Genomic DNA, 21,653 nt, shown 5'->3' on the forward strand with positions numbered 1-21,653 from the left:
ACATCACAGTTTGAAAGAAATCGATTTGTAAAACAGGCTCTGGAAGATCTATCACAAAAGAGTCTCCTGCCACACGCCACGAGTGTCATCCCGTCCAGACCCCGCGCCTACTTGTGAGCAAAAAAGCTGGATGTCGATGATGTCTGTCTCTAACACTGTTTACACCTGGGATAGCAAAGCGTGGACCTGCAAATGGCAAGTGTTAAGGAGGAGCTGCAAAGCCTACACCGGGGAGCGACGGGCCAAGGGGACCCGCTCGGCGGGCCGGGCTCGGGGAGCGAAAGCGCGGCCCCGGGAGCTGCCCCCCAGCCCCTCGGCCGAGCCCACACCGTGCCGAACCCCGGGAGCCCCGAGGGAGAGAGGCAGCCCCGGAGCCGGGCGGGGAGGGCCGGAGGGAGCTCCTTCAGAGGGCAGCGGCCCCGGAGAGCGGCCAGCTCCGGCTGCAGCTCCGGCTGCGGCGCGAGAGGGAGGCGAGGGGAGCTCGGCGGCTCGAGTGGGCAGCCGGGGAGCGGAGCCCCTCCGCGGAGATCCCGGCGGACAGCCTCCAACCCCTCGCTCCCTCCCTTCCTTATTTCCCTCCTTCCCTCTCGCCTCTCGTTGGCGGCTGGCAATCCTGCCCGCAGCACGAAGGGGCAGTGACACAAGCCGGGGACAAGCCCGCCGGAGGCAGCCGGCGCCGCCGCGCTCTGCTCAGGTACCCCGACCCTGTCCGAGGATCCGCGTTTCGTCCCCTAATACTCCTCTTCTACCTTTCCCTCCTCTTCTTTTCTCCTCTTCTCCTCGATCCTCTCCCTTCCCCCCGCCCCTCTCGCCGAGCGGCCGCGGGCGCAGCCCCCCGACGCCGCTGCCGGGCCGGGAGGTGCTCGGCGGGGCCGGGGAGGGAGTGGCCGGGTATCTCCCGGCAGGGAAGCGGGGTCTGGGTCTGGCAGCCTGTCTGTGCGTGTGTGCGCCGAGGGGGAGGGAGGCATGGGGGCCGGGGGGTGCCGGAGGAGGGACTATGGGGAGAGGAAGGTATAAGAAGGGATGCGGGCAAGGGAGGGGGGTGATGGAAAGAGGGGGTGCGGGGCAGAGGGGCAGGCGCTGACAGCTGCTTTCTCCGCACCCATAGTCCCCTCCCCCGGTGCCGCCGTGGGGTGGGACTCCCCGGCGGGCCGCGGTCTCCCATTCTGCTCTCCACCCCCCCGCCGCTGCCCGGCGCCGGGGGTCGGTGCTGGGGCGGGCGTGCCGGGGGTGGGCGGGCTCCGCCACCCGACGGCGCGTCCCGGACAGTGCCCCACAGCCGGCGGGTGGGCAGCGGCACCCCCGGGACGATGCCGCTGCTCGGCGGGGACTGGCCGGCGGCCCCGCGCCTCTTCCCGGCCTCCGCTGCCGTCCTGCTGGGCGTCCTGTGCCTGCCCGGGGCGCCGGCCTCCTCCCTGCTCACAGGTACGCGGGTCGCGGGCTGCGCGGGGCCCACCTGCGCCGGGTGGCATTGCGCGGGAAGGGCGGCCCGGGGTGTTACCGCGTGGTTTGGGGCAGATGAGCGCAGCAACCTCTCTCCTCCAAAAAAGGTTTTCTTGTTCCTTTGCTCCCCCCCTCCCCATTCTCCCTGTTTCCCCTCGAGGGTTTTATTTTCCTGAGATCTGGGGCATGGAGGGAAGCGCGGAATCGAATTCTAGCATAAGCGAGGAGCCATTATTAGACTTTGAGGAATGAGTCCAGTATGACAGAATACCGGTGAATCAGCATTAGGGCCGTAAAGGGCTTTCTAGTTTGATTCCGTTTGACAGTCAGCCTGCTAATTTTGACTCAATTGCCAAGTGGTTGCTGTGCATTTTAAAAGGATGCTTGGTTTAGGGCTTGTGCTGGTCCAAGTCCTCAAAGTGAAATGGACAGCTTTCTGCTGATTTCGGTGAGCTCTGGATCTATCGTTGTAGACGTATCCTGCTTTGCATGGAGTGCTCGTTATTCTCCACACGTCATCTGAGAGAAGAAAAAGCATTCTTCTTTGCTATAACTGGGGCACAAAGAAAGTCTAGGTTTGTGCTGCAATAAAAGGCCACTCATTTCCCTGTTCTCTTTAGAAACTTGCAGAAACGCTAAACGTCCTTGCCTGACTAAATTGGGCAAACTAAGGCAGGGTTTTAAAATCTAGGGCCAGGAATAGAGCAAGGGTTAAACGTGAGTGTGATGAGGATAGTTTCTAAAACTGCAGGGTGAAATGACACATGCTAGTATTTTAAAATTTTTCTTCCTATTTCAGGATCGGTTGCAAAATGTGAAAATGAAGGGGAAATTCTGCAGATACCTTTTATCACAGACAACCCTTGTATAATGTGTATTTGCCTGGTAAGTGAGTATTTCTACTAGTAAGAACATTCAGAGACGTACTAAACGTAACTGCTCTGAGCAGGGAATGCTTCACATAATCAAATCTTGGGTGACTGTTGCCTTTATGTAACACAAGGTTGTCTCATAGCTGAGTTAATGGAAAGTAACCCAATACACGATCTGGCAATCATTTCTTTGACTTTAAAGCCCGGGCACAAAGCTGTACATGACTTTATTTCAGGACATTGTGAAACCATGTTTACCATGTGAATTTGTGGGGAAAACTTCCACAGAATTGGGGGTGCACCCAGAAATCTTTACTTGTAGCTCAGCAAAAAGAAGGAAAGGTAAGGTTTGGAAATGATGCTGCTTTGAGCTCCTATGTGCTCCCTGTCACAATCCCAGTGAGTGAGGAACTTCACAAGGGTGCAAAGTGAAGGCAGCAACATAACTGTATGTGCTGTAATAACAGCAGTGGCAGTGAAAGCACAAGTGATGCTTTCATCAGAGTTCTTTGCCTGCTGTGCTGGGAGTTCAAGGGTTAATAGCGTTGCTAACCGATACACATTTTGGGGAGAAACATTCTGCTTCCTTGTCATTCTCTTTAAGAGTTAAGCATTTTTGGAAGCAGTTCAGCTGGACAAGCCAAGGCTTAGGAGTTATTGTAAAACAGTCATTCTAAATAAAACTTCCTATGATATTTTTAAATAAAAGCCATAAACCTTAATTTGCTGTTTAATGGAAAGAAAAGTATAGGCTTATAAAGCCCTATGTTTTACATTTTGGAATTTACAGAATAACTGTAACAGTGTTCTACTTTATGATTGAAATATCAACATACCCTGTCCCCCTCATATTATTACTATTATTATTGTAAGTCTATTAAAAATGTAAAGAATTGTTTCAAACTGCCTTTTAGAAGGCAATTTTGGTACCTGTAGGACCAAGATCATCTTGAACCCCTCGAGGTTGATATCTGTCACTGCACTGAGTTCAGTAGATTTTAAGTGAGATTCACTGATAACCTTTTAGGTAATATTGATAAAGAATACGTTATTGATTTCTTCTGAGCAGAGTCAGATGGGGAAAAGAGCAGCATTGGATGCGGCAAGTAAAGAAATCAAAGGGAAAACAAAAAGAGCGACAAAGCTGTGTTTTATCATGGATCACCTTCCCAAATATGTCTGCCACCACTTTTGCTAATGGGAGCTGGTGTTAACTAGTGAGGAAGCAATTCATCTGTGAAAGAGCAGAAGTTCAGTCTTGGGCATCAGGGCAATAATGCATGAAGGTAAAACACTTGCATTTATAGATCTCTCCAGAGCTTGGCTTTATTAAATCAATGAGCACCCTTTTAGTGTGTGAGCACAAAGAACTGCAAAAGGCAATGGATGTAAGAACTCTAAATCCCTGTGGTTTGCAGGGCTTACTTTAGTGAAATGGCAGCTGAGGGCATTTGGCTCCCTTCTGTGCCAGGAGAACACTATGTTTTATTAAGCACATAGGTGCCTAGTGAGTTACTGCAGTTATCTGCCCTGGCTAAGCTGTTTTATTTCTGCCAAAGGATAAATGCAATCTCTGTTTCTTTAGTTGGAAACTGGGAGACTTAGTAGAGGAGAAGGAAACCAGCCTGGAGATACTGGCTTTAATGCTGTGCAACATCCAAAGCATTGACTTGTAGGACTGCCCATTGCTGAAATCTTTGTTCAGGCCTGCCACAAGGGAAAAGATCAATTTTAAGAAGTCTGAGGAGAGACAAAACAAAAGAAACAATAGGGTTATTTGTGACCAGGAGGGAAGAGAAAACCAGATTGCTTACATTAAATTTAAATAATGATTGTTTAATAACAATTCAGTGAGGAACTTTGTCTCTTCAAGGGCAAACCTGATGGATGTTCATACTGTAAGAAGTATAAAAAAAAGAGCGCTTGATCAGCTGTTAAAGAAAGGAAGCAATTGCTGTTTAAGAGAGGACAGAAAATTCAACATAGGGAACCTATCTTAAAAACACCAGTAAAGTGAGTCACTGAAATTGCAGATTGGATTATGGCATGTCTTCATTAGTGATGATGCATGTCCATTACCACAGGCTGCCATAAATAACAACACAAGTTGTGGAAATCTGAACAGCTCTGGGATGAAGAGGAATATCTTAATAACTCTGGATGTCCCATTTCAGGCAGTGTCCCAGGCCACACCCCCATCCTGAGCAACTTGATCTAGTGGGTGGCCTCCCTGTCCATGGTGACATGGAACTAGATGTTCTCTGGGGTCCCTCTAATCCAAGCCATTCTATGATTTTCTTAACTCCCTTCCTGGACTTTGCCCATCTCACAGATTAGAGGACACAGAACTGAAATGCAGGAACTGTATCATCAAGTGTTTGACAGAACTTTGCAGACTGTCCTGTGGAGCATGCAGCTGCATCCTAGCAAGAGGGAATGAGAAGCAGCCGAATGGTCTCTGGCTTTCTCTCAACAGGCTAAATAATTTTGGAGGTAAAGCAACAGGTAGTGCTCTAGGAAAAAATGTGGTAGACATTGGAAGCTCATGGGTTATGACTAAGTTGCAATAATGAAATGAGGACTGCAAAGAGCAATTACAAAATCAATTCCTTTTACACCACTGGAAAGTCTTGGCAGGAAGACCAAAACCAAAAGTTGTCTTTTCTCATTGATTAGCAGAGACAGGGTGGACTGATCTTCATGGTAGGAACGTGAGCAGAAGCAACGCAGATAGAGCACAGACTGCTGTCTGTGGACACTGCTTTGGTGGAAGCTTCTAGCTCTTGTTTTAAAATTTTATTTTTAACTCAAACTCCTGAATCTTGAATACAAGAGAGGCGTTAGTGGGGATGTCCTAGAAATAGCTGAATTTAGCTATCAAAACAGATTTGCTCATTTTTGAGCACTTGCTCTAACGTGTGGAAAGAGAAATTGAGGTGATACAGGAGTTCACATTGAGGGTCATGTGCTGGAGGTTTCATATATGGTGTGTGATAAGCCATTCACTTCTAAATTATCAGTGATGCTTTCTAATAAAAAGGCACTGTACCCACAGTGAAATATCTCTGCTTTGGATGTCCCTGCTTGTGAAAAGGAAATGTGTTAGAGTGCATGAACAGCTGTGATGCTTGCCTTTAATATGAGGAAACAGGTAAAACTAAGGGTGTGTAGGTGTGTGTACGTAAACATTGTAATGCTCTGCATGCAAGAACTACCAGCTGAATAAACCTCTATGGGTAAAACCTCAATTTCCCAAATTCATAATTTATCTGTGTCTACTTAATGGTCTTAATAATGCCATAGAAATGGTCATTTTTTATATCTCTAAGATGAGAGTTTCAATGTGAGCTTTTACAATTATCACACTTTAGCAATGGCACAAACATGAATGAATTTGATCTCCAAAGAACTTGTCATAAATTGCAGCTGACTGCAACAAATGGCCATTTTATTTTTGTCCTTTTAGAGAAAAACATCAAAGTAAAAGAATGGAATGTGGTTTTTCCACAAGGAATTTCTTGTAGGACTGATGAAAGCTCAGGTCTCCTAACTCATGGTCTAATGGTTTGACTACAAAGACATTGCTTTTTATTTCATGCACTTCTACTTTACAAGTGGATGCAGGTGACAACGTCACAATGTGAACATACTTATTTTCTTTTGTGTCTTTCTGACAACAGGCAGGCTGCACAGATACCAGATTTTTGGTGTGTCTGCTCTCCTGGGCTTCTTCTGAGGCATGGATGGGCAAAAGACAAAACTATCTTCATGATACAGAGGTTTGGGGAAGTATGCTTTATGACTTGCTATTGCTATCTGCAATATGCTGTTAGAGCCAGAGTGCTCTGGTGTTCTGCCCACTTCCACTCTGAATGTCTTGTGGCTCTGCATCTCCTCTGAGATGCACTGCCTCTGGGAATATAACATCCTACCTTGTTTTCCGTAGGATTTTGAGATACTGGAAAAGGGCAAAGAAGGCTGAAGGCAACTGAAAGTACCTACTTTCAAATGCATTCACCTTATATGCTATTAAACACAGACACTGGAGAAAGTACTTAGAGCTGATGGGTTAAACAGATACACAGAAGTTGAACTGGAAAATTGTTTTGCTGTTTGTGCCATGGCGGAGCATCCCATTGTGACCGTGTTTATCACTCAAAACTTTTCTGGTGAAAGGATGGGAAATGCTCCCAGCTGCAGCAAGTTCTGTATCAGATGAAGGTAAACAGTGAAAGGAAATACTGCATGTGATGGGCAGTAAGTTAACCAAGTCTATGAAGAAAAATTGTCAAACCAAAAGAAACTATTATTTCAGATAACGGTATGGCCCCTGATAGTACAAAAAAAATAGAGAACATATGATTGTGACATTATGTCATCCTTAATGGTCACCAGTAAAAATGTCTTGAGTCTTCTTGGCTTCTGAAATCAAATAAGTGAAACTGGGTTATGAAGATGAGTGAAAAAAATTGTGTTTTAGGGAACTAGTCTGAATTGGTAATGATGATTATAGATAAAAATACATAATCTTGATGGTATTCATAATGGAGTTATACTGATTCACTTTGAGAAATTGATTCCAGTTATTAAATGCTTTAAGACTGCAAGTGATTACAGATACACTACCTAATGCAAAAATTATCTTCTAAAATTATCCTCCCACATCTACAGAAAAATGATATTTTAAATCCATAGGAGCACTTTGCACATCTCGTGCAGCTTAAGGAGCCCAAACATGTTGTGTATGACAATTTCAGATCTTTCTCTTTTATATGTGAAAGTTTTTGGCTGAAGGTTGTGGAGGCATAAGTAAATTTCTGTTAGTAGAACCAAACAAGACTTCATAAATATGAAAGCCTAACACATTTTGGTAAGTTTGGGACTTTTTGTATATTGAGGATTTTGAAATGTTAGGGGGAAAATGCTGTTAACGGACTATTAAGGGAATTTTTGATTAGATTTCTTTTATTTGAGTGTCGGCATTTAAAACAGGCATGGAATATTTAAGTTCAGCTCTGGTACAAGTACGGTAAATGATCAAATTCAGCAGAGTTTTTGTTGGTACAGCTTTTTGGCTGGAAGGTATCTAACACTCAAAATAGAAGTAGGCTCACAACTGATATTATGGCATTTGCTTTCAAGAAATACGTGCTTTAACATACACATGGAAAAGACATAAAAATGCTGCAGTCCGCCGGAAATAGGTGAAATGAAAACCTGTGCATAATTATAGGGTGAGAATGTAAAAAGTCCACAGAATTAACTTAGCCTGAATTAAAGTTCTGAGTGCTGAGTTTTGTGAAGGTGAGATGAGCTCAGCAGTGACAACGTTGACAGGTGGTGGTGTGGAGAGCCATGTCATTTCATGCTCATTTGTCAGCATCTCCATGGACCCTGAACACCTCGCCAGAAGCAAGCAGGGATCCAAGAATAATGTGTCCATTGGCCAGTGGTGTATGTAGTTTCAAAATGAACATACTAAAAATGCCATCTGAAAGGGACGGGGTAGAAATGAGGAACTGCAAGGAAATAGATAAGTGTACCTCAGCTAACGGTGGCCTTGACATTGCAAGGGTTTTTAGAATTTTTTTTAAGAGAATGAATGATTTGAGGTTTTTATATGCCTTCTTGTGGGGAGAAAAGGTCTTTTATTATCTTTTTTTTTCCCCAATAGAGTTTAGAACAAAGTGAGTTGTGTCAAGAAATAGCTGATAAAAGCCAGTAATGATCTTGACAAACCACATCTAAACCAGAGCCATTTCCCCCACCTTTTCTCCTACCCACTTCCCTCATGCTTGTGCCTCAAACTTGCCAATTGCACCTGAGGAGTGGTAATCATACGTCTCAGCCTTTTATTACCTAGATCCAGACCAGAAGGAAATGAATGTGAGCCAGGAAGGATAACCAAGTGTTGGAAATCTGAGAAAAGTTTGGAGACAGGAGCTCAGGAAACTAGAAATCAGAGCTTTGATTGCCATAAGTTTTATTCATCATGAAACATCAATCTGTAGTTTAAATTTCCACTTTTAAATCCAAATGAGTAGTGTAGAATTTGACCTTTGCTCATAAAAAATTATGTTAAATTTGTCATTATAAGTCTTAGTGTTCTGCTTAGCTTGAACTAATAAATTGGTGAAACCAAATGCAAGCAAACCAAAAAATGGAAGAAATAACTTTGATATTTGTTCCCCCCTGCACACACACATCCCCAGCCAAGAAGAAGCCCAATCCTAAAAACCATGTCCTCATTGCAGACTAAAGCAAAACACCTACTAGATGTGCTGGGGTTCTTTACCTATAGCATAGCTGACTTCTGAGGCATAGTGCACAAGTTAAAAGCACGTAGCTTTCAGCCTGAGAGCAAGTGTTTGACACATGTTCAGTGAAGATGGCAGTGTTTTAGTACATGAGGATTCAATTGTTGTTGCTTCAAGGTGTAATGTGGCCCAGATGACTTTTAGTGGAGTAGTGCGTATTAAAAACCAAACAAAAAATCATCAAACAATTCTTTCATACCTATTTTATTTAATTAAATTTCAATAGTTTACATACATCAGCTACAGAGTCTACCAAGACTGCATCTTTCAATTTAAATATTCTTGATCTTTATTACTGTATAATACAATCAGCTTTCTCTTCACTCATAAAAATAATAGAGACAAAAAAGCCTATGATACAGTAGTGTACTGATAGTTTTCACCCCCATATTACTCCAAAAGAGAATGCTTTTTTGATTGGTGCATGAAGGGTTCCTGAAATGCAAACGTGCTTCAACATGATGAAAGTTTTATTAGTTTTTTTTTCCCAATTACAGATGTATATGCCAGCTCTTAAATGAAAAAAACTAACACCCCCACCCCAAAAAACAAACCCTGAAAACAAAAACCAGACATAACACTATGTCTGGTGCAGCAGAGTATCCCATATGTGCTTTGTCATAGAAACTAAAGAAATGTATGTATGAATATGTATATATGAAGGAGGTCTTGCCAGGAGAGAAGTGACTTGGGTCAAGACTCAGAGGTGAATTGTGATTGCTTTGGTAGGCTCTTCTGGAGGATGATTCTGGTAGGTTCAGCTGTACTTGTTCTTAATTCATGCAAAACACCTGTGAAACAAGATTTCCACCTGCCTGACAGCTGTCTGGTAGATGATGGTTACCCTGGCTTGATCCTTAAAGTTCCCATCAGCAGTTTTGAGGAATATTCAAGTCCAGAGTATGCCCACCTGGTCAAATAGTACCACATGCAATGTCTCATCTGATTTCCTCCTCTGGGCAATGAGCATGAATTGTATTGTTTGTTGCGCCTGTGCCATCCATGGACCTGTTCATGTCCACTTTCTGCACTTCATATCCAAGAGCTGCCTCAGTCTGTGGTACATCCCTGCACAGGTATGTTGGCCTTCAGATCACTCTGCTTTGTCGTGACAATTATTTTGGGGATGTGGTACATAGTCATGGTAACATCTTATGATGAAACCTTTCTGGAAATCTGCAGGCTGGAAAAAGCTATTTCATGTTCTCAGACCACATGGATTAGTGAAGAGTTCACTACTTGCACATTTCTAACATAGTCAGCTGCACTGAGCAAATACACATATGCACACAGTGCTAAATTGATTACAGGTCTTGGCAAAACCCTCCTGGAAGAGAGCAGGTGATATGTCACTGCAACAATGATGAAGATGCAATTCGTCACATTTTCGTATGAAAATGAGATGCTCTTTGGTGTAATTAAAGGATCAGATAGCGTAAATACAAAATAATAAGTATAAATAATACATGGAAAAGTGTGAAGAGCACAAAAATGCTGTAAACTAAATGGAAAAATATAATATAACTTTCAAATGTCTTTGGAATGCGTCTACAATAAGCGCAAAATGGATCAGTCTAAGGTAAGAGGCTTTTTTATTGCCAATAAGAAAAAAAATTATTAAAGAGCTGGTCCAATATCAAAATGGCACTTTAAAAGCATACCTGTATATAGTTTTTATTAGCTTTCAGGTTTCTTCCATTGAGTTGTTAATTGTCCTTTAAAGAATTATGGTTCTGTAAGTGAATGGCTCACAGTGTCAGTACTTCTGCTGCTCTGCTTTATGCTGCTGTATAAAAATAGATATTTTCCCCACCAAATATCTGGTTTTATTTCCCCATCATGTTTTAACAGAAAATTTTGAGGGGAGAAAAATGCTAAAAAACAACCAAAAAAATCAAATAAAAATGCAGCCTCTTTATATTGAGCTTATGGTCAAATAAAAAGGTCATTGTGAAGAAAAAAAATTATATAAAAGCTTTTACTTGTATTACTACTATTAAAATGACTATCATACTGGTACTTGCTTATAGTGTGCCTAATAACTGATGTGATTACTTCCTCTGAGCACTCTTGGCCCTTCATCTTATGCATTAAGCTGCAGCTAAAAAAATTCCTAGTCAGACTGTTTGGCCGATTGAGCTCTGTGCAGCATTTTGCATCCAACTGAAATCAAGTGCTGCAGTCTGGGTCCAAGTACAGCATGGATCTCATCCCTTATCATCCTCAGAAGCTGACCTTGTGTGCTGACACCTGAATTTCATATATTTTTTGTCTGTCTCTTCATTTAGTTATTAGACTTTTTTCCTGGCTTTCCCCCCCCCCCATTTTCCCCACGTCTAGAATCCTTGCTCTAGATAGTTGTCCATAACCTGGTGTCAAAGTAGGACTGTATATCACCACCTCACTGAGAAAATAACTTGTCTTCATGCATTGTCTATGATTTGCATCCTTTTTACTTTTTTTGTCATCCATTCTATACATCAACCTCCTGGCTATAGTTTTAATTTTCTGTATTGTATCCCAGATTTTCCAGAGAGGGAAGCATTGCGTGTGTGTGCTGGGAAGTGCTATGACAAAAGGCAGTACTGTGAAACAGCATTAGAGTTGAGATATATTTATTGTTGTGAGTACTAAGGATGGGGATATGATAAAATGCCATGTAGAAAAAATGATGTCAAAGACCTGATGTTTTCCCAGACAAATTTCAGTCCCATTTTTTTTGAGTCCCTGTTTCAAGTAAACTTTTGCATGAAGCCTCAGTATTAGAGGTTGAGTGAGGCCATTTTTAACTATGCCTCAGAGCTCTGCTGACCTGGTTGCACTGCATTTTGCTTCAGAAATAGTCTAGTTCACACAAGGCACTGGCAGTCAGTCGCCTCGTAGCAATGCAGCCTAAAGTATGTGTAAACCTCAGCGTGCAGTATTGAAACTTCCTGTGGGACCATTTCTGCTTCACACTGAAAAGCAGGTATAGCTCAGCCCTGGGCAGCTCAGGCGTGCAACCCCAGGCTCCTCTGTTGGCTGCAGGATCAGCTGCCCCTTTCCCCATAAGGCCATGGTATGGCTCAAATCCTCTTTCATGGCTAAATCTTGCTTGAGGCATGGCAGCAGCACCTTGCATTCCCCCCTAACCAGGGAGATGCAAGCAAATATGTTGCATAGCCCTGGCCAGGAAAATCAGATTTCTGACAGCTCATAGGCTAGAAGTCTATGTGTTTTGGACTGTGTTTACTTGTTTGGGGTTTGTTTTGTTTTTTACCTTCTCCTGACATGTTTATGTTCATTTATATAAAGTGGCTTCAGTAGGAGTTTCCCCAAGGCTTGGAATTATCAAAATGTGTTCTGGTGGCCAGCTAGTATCATGTGTTTGAAGTTTTTCTTCTGTTTTGTCTTAGGATTTATTAGTGAATGAAGAATAACAGACTTTGGTTGCCCTGAGATTGTCTCCTTGTTCTTTTTTTTTGTCTGGATATACATTTAAGGTATGGTTTAGGAGAGATGGAGAAGAGCTCATAAATAACTGCTCTAGGGCTACATAATGATTATGATCTGATTGTGCCAGTTAGTGAAACATCTCAAGGTTGTGTCACCTAGAAACCACTGGGGCAGGAAGGAGCCAAGCAGGGAGGCTGGCTCTGAGATAAGGCTGTTAACTGAAGGCTAACCAGAAGGCTCTCCTACTACAGGGAGGCTGTTGATCGTTTGCTTGTGACAGAATATTTTTTTTCTGTATATGACACTGCACAGGTTTAATGGTTTAATGCACTTGTTGTTATGTGAAGTGTACATATTTGCTGCCTAAAACTTTGTATAATCATTTTAGTATAAAAGGAGTATCTTTGATATCATTGGGGTTTTTTGAAATAATTAAACTAGTCCACGTACAGAAACATACAAAGGTGGGAGCCAAAAAAGGGAAAAATGAAGCAAATCATGTACCAGAAAAGGGAGTTTCACTGGAAGGCAGCCATTTGGAGAGATGAGTAAGCAGCTCCAAGCCTGTTCAGTGGGCACAAGGAGTGCTGGTGGGAGAGGATGTGCATATGATGTGACTTCAGGAAAGCTACGCATGGCTCTGGAACCAGAGGTTTAGAAGAATTTGAAGCATCTTCTGGGGAATTAATATGACTCCTGTGTGTTTGGAGACAACTTGTGACCGTGGCCACAAGGTACTGCTCCCATCAGAGGATTTAGGTTAGTCTGCTGAGTGGTGCTGAGGTTGGGCTGCTGGCCCAGGCAGCCCGTGCTTTCTGTCGTGTCTCCTCCATTGAGAAGACAGCTCCGAATAGGAATTTCTTAGAGCCATCATGCCGAGCAGAGAGCTGATAGAAGTTGCTGAGTACAAGGCCTTTCCCTAAACCCCCCCTCTGTTTCGGGGCCAAGCACCTCATGCTGTGCCATTCAGGGTTCAATGCTCTGACCTGGGTGACAGGAGCATCTGCTTCTCTATCATAGAGCTTAATAGCTGGAGGCTGAGGGAGAACAGCAGTTTATTGTATAAAGCAGTATGTCGAGAGTCACTGATTAAGAGATTAGTGATCTCATCTTGGTAAGGAAATTTCCCTCTCTTCTTTAGGGCAGAGAAGTGCGTTTCATTTGCCCGTGTAAAATGCAGCAGTGTCGACAGGCTGAATGAAACAGTGTTTCTCTTCTAATCCAGACTTGGCTGTGACTTGGCAACAAGGACTTTCTCTAATTGGAGAAGAAGGTACAATTAAAAAAAAAAAAGTTTCCAAGACCTTAAGTGGATACTTTTTTAGTTTTCCTAGGTTTAGCCTCAGGTTCTCTGTTTCACACTACACTTGAGTCTCTCATAAAGAGCCCTTCTTGGGCTAAAGGCGTGAAACTTTTGGATTTTAGATCATCTTTCTGCCTCCCCTAGCTGTCCAGGTAGAAGGATTGCTGCCTGAGTTCTTGCTCAAAGAGAACAGTGCTGTCCCACACAATGAAATCATGTCTGTCTGCCTTCAGAGCATTGTGGACTTTGAGCCAGGCATAATCTCTTTCCTGACATTTGAGTCTCATTAATTGGGTTAACAAGATGCTATCTGCACTCCATACTTATGTAAATAGAACCTGCTAGCAAAGATCTTAATGGCACCTGATATATCATACTGCCTTTATATCTATCAAGAGGTATCACTGCAGGAGTCACTTCCAAAGGCAAGTTGTGTTCTTGGTCCTATGGGTCCCTTTATAAGCTGTAAGAAATGCTGGTGGTCAAGGCCAACTGTTCAGATGTCTTTCAGGTGTCCCACTGGTGACCAAATCTCAGTTTGTCAAGATGACAAATGACTTGTGCATACCCTGTTCACCTTCAAGCTTCACTCTAATGTCAGCTCCATTTACTTGTCAGAAACCAGTATTTTTTTTACTTCTCGCAGTGCAAGTGAGGCAGGGGAAAGGAAGGAGAGAAGGGAACACAGGCTGAGGAAAAAAAATCTGCTTATATGGCTTCTATTCAATATATTATTATATTGAGATTTGCAAACTTTAGACATACCAGAACCTGTTTGTTGTACATGGGCAAAACAGAAAGAAGGGAATTTGCTTTTCAGAAGTGAGAACTGTCCCTGGAGGGCTACAATTATGCAAAAACATGTTTTAACCACTGGATTTTTCAAGAAGAAAGTGCTTGTGCAAGATGAGTTTCTTATTTTGGACAGCAAATTTTTTCCAGAGCAGCATTTAAAAATAAGTGTTTAATTAACAGGGTCTACCCAGAGCATAGGGCATTGTGCATGTGTCTGCATTGAAGAACTCGACTCAAAGGTCTGAGCTCTCATGGGTGGTTTCATTGACTGCAGTGGTATTATTATGTGGCTAAGTGATCACTGCTGTGATTGAGGGCTATTACATCTCACCCAAAAGCAGCCATGGCCAGGCCACAAAATATAGTCAAAGTCAGCTCAAGGACTGTGAAAGTGACATTGACAACTTTGGCTTTTAGTTTCCTCTCAATGACTTCCATATTGCTTTTGCTTAGTTCACAAGTCAAAATATGCTTTTTCTCGTATTAGCTACAGTGTTGGCTGAAGTTTTGAAAGTCACAATCTTACTTAATTTGGCAGTGTGATTAATCACAACAAAGGAAAGCTTATTCTACCTTTCTTCTTTGCATCTGATGGAAGCAAAGAAGCTTCAGTAGTTATGAAGTAGAAACACACAGAAGTGAAATGTGTCAAATTAAACATCATGGTGTCATAAGGTTTTCTGACTAATTCTGAAGGCACCTTGAGGGTGATGCCTGCCATGAGTTGCCCATGACCCAGGATTACCATGGCCCCTATGAGATTTTACTAGCAGCCAAGCAGCAGTTGCATCAAAATGAGTGAGCCTTTTCGACTTGAAGGCAGCATTAAAAGACCCTGAAAGCTTTTTCCTCCTCTGAGGCATCCTGCCTGAAATGCTCCTTTTCCTTGTCTCTTCCCACTCTTCTCTATACTGACTGACAAGCTGGAGGCTGTGCCTTCTTTCTACAGACTGCTGTGAATGACCTCTTCTTATTTTCTAAAACCACTGCTTAGCACAGGCAAGATCACATAAGAAAACAAATTCGGAGTCAGTGCTCAGTCTCCTTGCAAGTTCATTAAAACAGCAGTGTCTGGAAGCCTTTTCCCTAAATAATTTCATAATAGAAAACAGACTCTTGCTGCTTCTTTCTTTTGGGCTGCTATTTTTATTTGGTTGTTGTTCCTCAAGCATTTTGGTCCTATTTCAAAACTTGCTTCAATTAAATGAAGAGACTGCTTTTTGGTGCTTTCTGGTTTAAAAGTTGTACTGCAAAACTTCTAGGAGTCCTCTGGATTATGAAGCTACGATTGACAGGGATTTTCATCTCAAAATAACATTAGAAAACCCCAAAGCGAAGCTTAAACATTTGAAAGAAAATAAGAATACCATTCCCTTTCTCTCCCTCAGCTGAGATCTCCTGTTGCTGCTTCTGGCATGCATCACATCCTTTGAGGATACCGTATCATGAGAAAACTGTCACTTGGTGATGTATTAGGGTAATATATCATGAAAGCATCGTTTCTTTAGAGGATATGAGCAGTAAAAGATGTGATTCTGGCCAGACAGAGCAGCAGGGGACCCTGATCTTTCTCTTTCCTTTTCTTTAATCTAGCCCAGTTTTTGTATTGTACAGAAGTGAGATTCTTCATGGGATATGATTGGTTGCAGAGTAAGTTAGGAGGCCCATCGGGCTTTTTAAAGTCTTTAAGAAGAGCATGGCCTCAAGGGCTGTTTTGTTCAAAGCTTTTAGAACAGACTGAAGCTCAAAACTAGAGCATTTGCCACTGCTGAAACCTCCAGTGTAGAGACTGAGTAAGCAGGCTTCAGACAGAAAAGGTAATCAAGATGCAATGACAGGTAACTATTGTTTGGATAATTTTTTCATGGATTTAGCCTATCAAAATGTGATTAAATTATATTTATTTAAAAACCAGTCAATGCACAAACCTCTTTTTAATAAATGTCAAATGAAATTTTAATTCACAACATTAGAAGAAAAAATACTCTTGGCCAGTATTCAGTCTCTAATAGAAAATGTAGTTATCAAAAAATAGGTATTCTGGACTGATTGATTTTGATGTGCTTTGATTTTTATGTCCTTTTTATTGTTTTAATGTCTTTGTTTTTCTCTCATTGACAATATCTACTGGTAAATAACAGTGTATAGTACTGGGATAACATTAGTAAAAAAACGAAAGCAGAATATTGTCAGGGCACTCTTTTGATGGGTAGAGTTAATTTCTGAGATGAGCAAGAACATGACACCATGGCTTAATCTAAAATTTTCTGAATGCAAATGATTTAATAATTTATTTTAAACCTTTGATGTAATCTGCTTTGCCCTCTATGAAATCAGCTTGATAATTCATGAGTGTCATCTTCAAAGATTTTTAAGACTAGAATTTATTTAGGGTGTTTTCAGACCAATTTTCTTGGCAGAATTATCCTTCTCCAAACCATCCTATGGCACTTAAGGGGGACCAGTATGCTCCAGGAGCTAATAAGCTCAGGACAGCAAAGCTGTTCCACATCTGCTGATTTCAGCTGTGCTTAGTTGATCAAGCTCAGGTAGTGGAAGCTTTTATGGCCCTCAACTGCCTGTCACTTCTCTGGGAGAATGAATTATCCACCAGCTTCAGTCAGAATAAGCAAGACTAGGACAAGGCTGGACCATGCCCTCAGCACCACCCATTTAGCTGAAAATAAATTGGGCAGTAATCGTACAAAAAGTTTTGCTGACTGATCTGAGTAGCTGAGAACATCCAGCAAGGCATAGATCATAAACTCACAGGGCTGGGTCAGTGAGCTGAAACCTTTTATAGGAGCATAAGTACAGGTTTGCAGCTGGAGCCCCAGATTGGCAGGTATTGCCTTTGCATGCCTTTTTCTTAGGAATTGTCATCAGATTTAGGTAAATGATAATTCAAACTTTTCATTGACAAAGTGGAAATGTAATCCTGTGAATTAATTCACAGAAAAAGATGTGAATTTTAAAAGTGTGTATCTCATGAAATGTGAAGATGTGGTCTCCCACAAGAATCCCTGTGTATAACTCTTCCTTGAAATCTGGCTCCTGGATTACTATGGTTTTGTTTTTTTTACTACAGTATGAAATGCTGGGAACTTGTGAACACCCTGTCTCTTATTGCTAGAAGACTGTCATGCTATTCTGCTGACAGGTAAAGAACATTGCCTATAACTGTAGCTGAAGAACTCTAATCTGAAGCTGCACTTGGAGGTTGAGGTGTAGACAGGGAGACTGAGAGCTACATGGTCTGGATCCTGCTCTGGCTCTCCTGCTGACTCAATCTGCAGTTACAGGAATTGTGTCTGGCCACATCTACTTTGTCCCACAGCTCACTGGAGCAGGGGTGTGCTGCAAAAGGTTTGATGTTCTGGGACCCTGACCTCAGTTGCAGCCTAAGTATTAATGCCAGCAAATGTAGGAGGAAGAGACGATGCTTTCTTTTCTAAATACTGGTGCAGAGGGCTACTGTCAGGGAGTGTTGGGATTGCAGTAGACCACCAAGGTCACTTTTCTCGTGCTGGTGAACATCATTAAGTACAGTGAAAAAATAAAAAAAAAGAGTCTGTCCAGTCTGTTAAGGGTTTTGAGTGATTTGTCCTGAATCACTTGCACATACTCATGTCTTCCTCACAGCAGTGGGGAATACCCATTTGAAGTGAAATTTAGTGTTATCTTTCAGCAGGGCCTGTGTTTTAATCATCTTTCTTAGGGACTGGGGAGAGCTCAAATTGTGAAGGGGGATGGTTGATTCTAGCTGAGCATCATCAGAGGGAAGGCTGAAGCCCCCTGCCTGCTCACCCTGAGAGGCCAGGTAAACCAAACAGATTACAGGGATGAGGGAGCGAATTGGAGGCTACTGAGTGCTTTGCTCAAAAAAGGAAAGAGAAACTGTGAACTGAACAAAAATACTGTCATTTATATCTAATGCAATTCATGCTGAAATCATGGTCATGTTCTGCCACAGGCAAGGACCTAATGCTGAAGGTATTGAAGCATATGTTTGACTTCACTCCTGTGAGTTTTCTTATGTGCTTAAAACAACAGGACCTTTCTCTTTCTTGGTGAAGCATATGCCTTGGTTTTTGTAGGTTTATGTGGGCAAATGGAGAGAAGTCGATCATTTTCCAGAGGGCAAATATAATTTCATAGAGAAATATCTTTTTCCACCTTGAATTTAGAAATGCATCTAGTGTGCTAAGCCATTTTTTTTACTGTACCTACAAAATTTGTTTTGCAAGGGAGAAAAACCCCAGCAGATAATTGGAAGGGAACAACGGAAATGAGACCTTTTCCTCATCTCCCTTGACAGTGGTTCAAAGGGTCTGCAAATGTGTGGTGCCTTCTCCCTGAAGCCCAATTGTGTGGCTCTTGCTCAGGTAGAGAACTGTTCATGGAAGACAGCAGTCCCACAATTTCTGCAGTGATCTCTTGCTTGCATTAACTCTGCCAATTAAAGCAAGGTTTGTAAATCGGACCTGAGACAGAGAGTTCCAGGCAGGAGTGCCAAGAAACCCAGGATACTATTTTCAGAAAGAGCCTTAGGATTTGTCTATACCATGAGTTAAGCATGTGTCTGAGCCTGTCCTTGAGTTCAAGTTGGCCCAACATTGGGGCTGTTTGCATGTAAACATAGGTGCAGGCAGAGGCTTGGGAGCTCCCAGGCTTTGCTGAGGGACAGAGCCTGTGACCAGTGCTGGCCCAAACCTTTGCCCCTGTGGCCTGTGTGGCGTGAGTGTGACTTCTTGTGTGCTTGAGAGGATGCTCTGGCTGAGTGCAACACCTGGCAGAGAGCCCAGCAGCATGGCCTAAGAACCTGGGGATCACAGCACGTGGTGGGAGCCTGCATTCGAGCCTGCCCTTTGCCTTGCCGTGGAGAGGCTGCCTATGTGAATTGAATACACTTGTTTCATTAATTTTAAATGGCTCTTTCTTCTCCTAAGGTCACATGTGTGTATTTGAAAGCTCCATCCCGAATTCCTTGGGGGTAACTTTTGCCACTGTTTGAAAACTATTATTGTTTTCATGGGTAATCCCACAGGCTGCTCCTAGCAGAAACTTAAGGACACCCTGAGCTATTTGGTGAGGAGTCCTATCAGAATCACCAGCGGGACTGTGATGAATAATGGTAAAAAATGAATGTTTTCAGGATTAATCATTAACGGTAATTGGTATTTCTATCTAATCTGTCTGTCTTGCTTTTATTATTTTTCTCTCCTCAGCATTTTTTTGGTTAAATTAAAGTTTAAGTATAATTTTTCCCATTCAGTATAAATAATTAATAACCTCAGGGTATCAGAAATGCAGCGCAATCTCCCTAAAAGCATTTTCAATACATAAAAAGAAAGAAAGAAAAAAACAACAGCCCGAGACCATCACTGTGGACATCTGGCCCCCTGAGAAACCGCATCTGTAGTGTCTTCTGCAGCAAGCTGTTACAGCACAGGAGTGGGCTCAGAATACCATTGATGGAAGCACTCCTTCATAAAGTCCTGAATAAATGAAGCAGACTCTTATTTTTCGGTTTTTTTCTTCTTGAAGACAAATCCAGGTTGAAAAGAGCCATCCTCCTGGTGGCTGCTGTGAGCCAGCAGGAGTCCAGTGGGGAACCCTGAAGAAAGTTGGCTGTGGCTCCCAAGCTGTGGTTTGGCACATATCCTCTCCAAGATCTCTGCCAAATATTCAGACTCCTTTTTAGTGTGTGTGGTTTTTTTTTTCTTTTCATGTTGGCATTTTATTTAACTGTACCATATGAGTTTAAGGCTGTTAGTTTGATACAGTTTGTCGCCAGAATGGGCTGTTTTGTGTGGGGTTCTTTGATGGAAAGTAAAAATATGAGGTGTATGTAGAAGGTGAACAAATTGTGTTGAGAGGAGGTTGTAGGAAAGGTAACGTGAAGCAGTAATATTGGGTCTGGTTAGTGTATCTCTCTTGTGTGGGAATTTAACATCACCTCTGCATGCCAAGTTAAGGAGATCCTTGGTTCTCACTGGCAAAGTGTGGGAGAGGGGAGAAACATGGATACCCAACAAAATTTCGGATCTTTTCCCCAGATGCATTAAAACACAAGTTTTCCAGCAGCTGGGCTTGGTGTATGCAGTGAGGAGTCCAGGGTGATCCTCCAGCACTTCCCTAAATCTTCCTTTCCAAGGGAGTCTGGGATTCCAGAATGAACCCTTTGCTGAGCTGAGCACTGACTGGGGAGTTGCGTCAGATGCAGCAGCATTGTTCTGGATCAGCCTGACCCCTTTTAAAACAATACGTACTTTTCCAACACTAATAGAAACCTTAGCTGAGGTTCTCTCCCTTTCTGTGTGTATGCCTGAGCATTAAACTGGGAAAAAAAAATCCCAGATGTGAATCTATAAACCATCTGTTTAAAATAACTATTGTGCAGGACTATAATTAAAAGTTATTTATTATGAATCCTGGGATCCTATTATGGATTTGACTGACTCCCAGGTTCCTGACTTAGCAAACGGTTTATGTATTTATGGACCATGTGTCTCTTTTGCACTTCTTGGTGCCAGAGTGAATGTCTTTTAAACAAAAGGGAAAAAAATCCTCTACCCTCCCATAACTGTTGGCTTCTGATTGTTGCCGTCTAAGAAGTTTTCTCTTAAGAACAGCAAAATTCAAAGCATCTGAGAGCTTTCAACAGATTCAGAGATGCTGTTGACAGCACAGATTGAGGCTTGGTAATACAGCTCTCCTGCATGCAGCTACTTAGCGACTTTCTAAATGTATGGCTGGGACAAGTAATGAAATTTCTGTTATGATTACTAGGGGTAGGAGAGAACATAATTGGAAGGAAAGGATTTGTGGCTTAAGTTCCATTTGCTCTCAGCCTCCACTTTGCCCTTGTGAAATGGGAGGGGAGAAAGCAGCAAAATTGAAACAAGCAGCTGGACAGTAGACATTAAAGCACTGTTTTGGGCAACTGGGTGAAGGGAAAAACCCAGCCTCCAGATGACAATTACTCTTTTGTTTTATTTTTGTACTTTTACACCCAGTGGACCCAGGAGATCTGCACTGGATAATGCCTGACTGCAATAGACTAAATAATGATTTACCAGCCCTGCTTTATCTGCTGCAGGCCTGTGATGGATCAGCATGGTACATTAACCCTTTCCTCCACGTGTGCTGACCTTGTTTTCCACAAGATACAGCATTGATATAAAACAGCAGGACTTTTAAAAATAATTTTGGGGTAATAGTAATAGAAGCAGTAGGAGGGTGCACTTCCCTGGAGCTGCATTCATTGTCTTACTTCAAGAGGGATTTTGCCATGAGGACTATACCAGGGCAGCAATATGTTGCAACTGTGGCTCTACTGTATGCTTTTTGAACAAAAGGCTCCACAAGGAGTGGTAGGGCTGCGACCCTGAGTGATGCTATACCTCGCACTCTGGAGGAGCAGTCCAGCCCTCATGACAGGGAGTTAGGCAGCTTGGGATGACCTCTGAAATAGCCTGTTTTGGA

At 42.7% G+C, this 21,653-nt stretch overlaps 1 protein-coding gene across 3 annotated transcripts in view; it reads left to right on the forward strand.

The window, feature by feature from the left end:
• Positions 1-421: 421 nt before the first annotated feature.
• The window catches only part of BMPER (BMP binding endothelial regulator), a 313,199-nt gene continuing 291,967 nt past the window's right edge, over positions 422-21,653 (forward strand). The window contains exons 1-2 of one of the 3 annotated variants that reach the window (XM_088166083.1): positions 422-694; positions 2,243-2,328. In XM_088166083.1, the coding sequence (XP_088022209.1) occupies positions 2,314-2,328 (15 nt within the window). In that variant the 5' untranslated portion in view covers positions 422-694; positions 2,243-2,313. Of the gene's footprint in view, positions 695-1,273; positions 1,426-2,242; positions 2,329-21,653 lie in introns of those variants that run through there. The other 2 variants (XM_088166076.1, XM_088166078.1) reach the window with 2 other exon arrangements.

Source organism: Sturnus vulgaris, chromosome 1, assembly GCF_052056855.1.
Source record: "Sturnus vulgaris isolate bStuVul1 chromosome 1, bStuVul1.hap1, whole genome shotgun sequence".
In the NCBI taxonomy this organism is placed as follows: Eukaryota; Metazoa; Chordata; class Aves; order Passeriformes; family Sturnidae; genus Sturnus; species Sturnus vulgaris.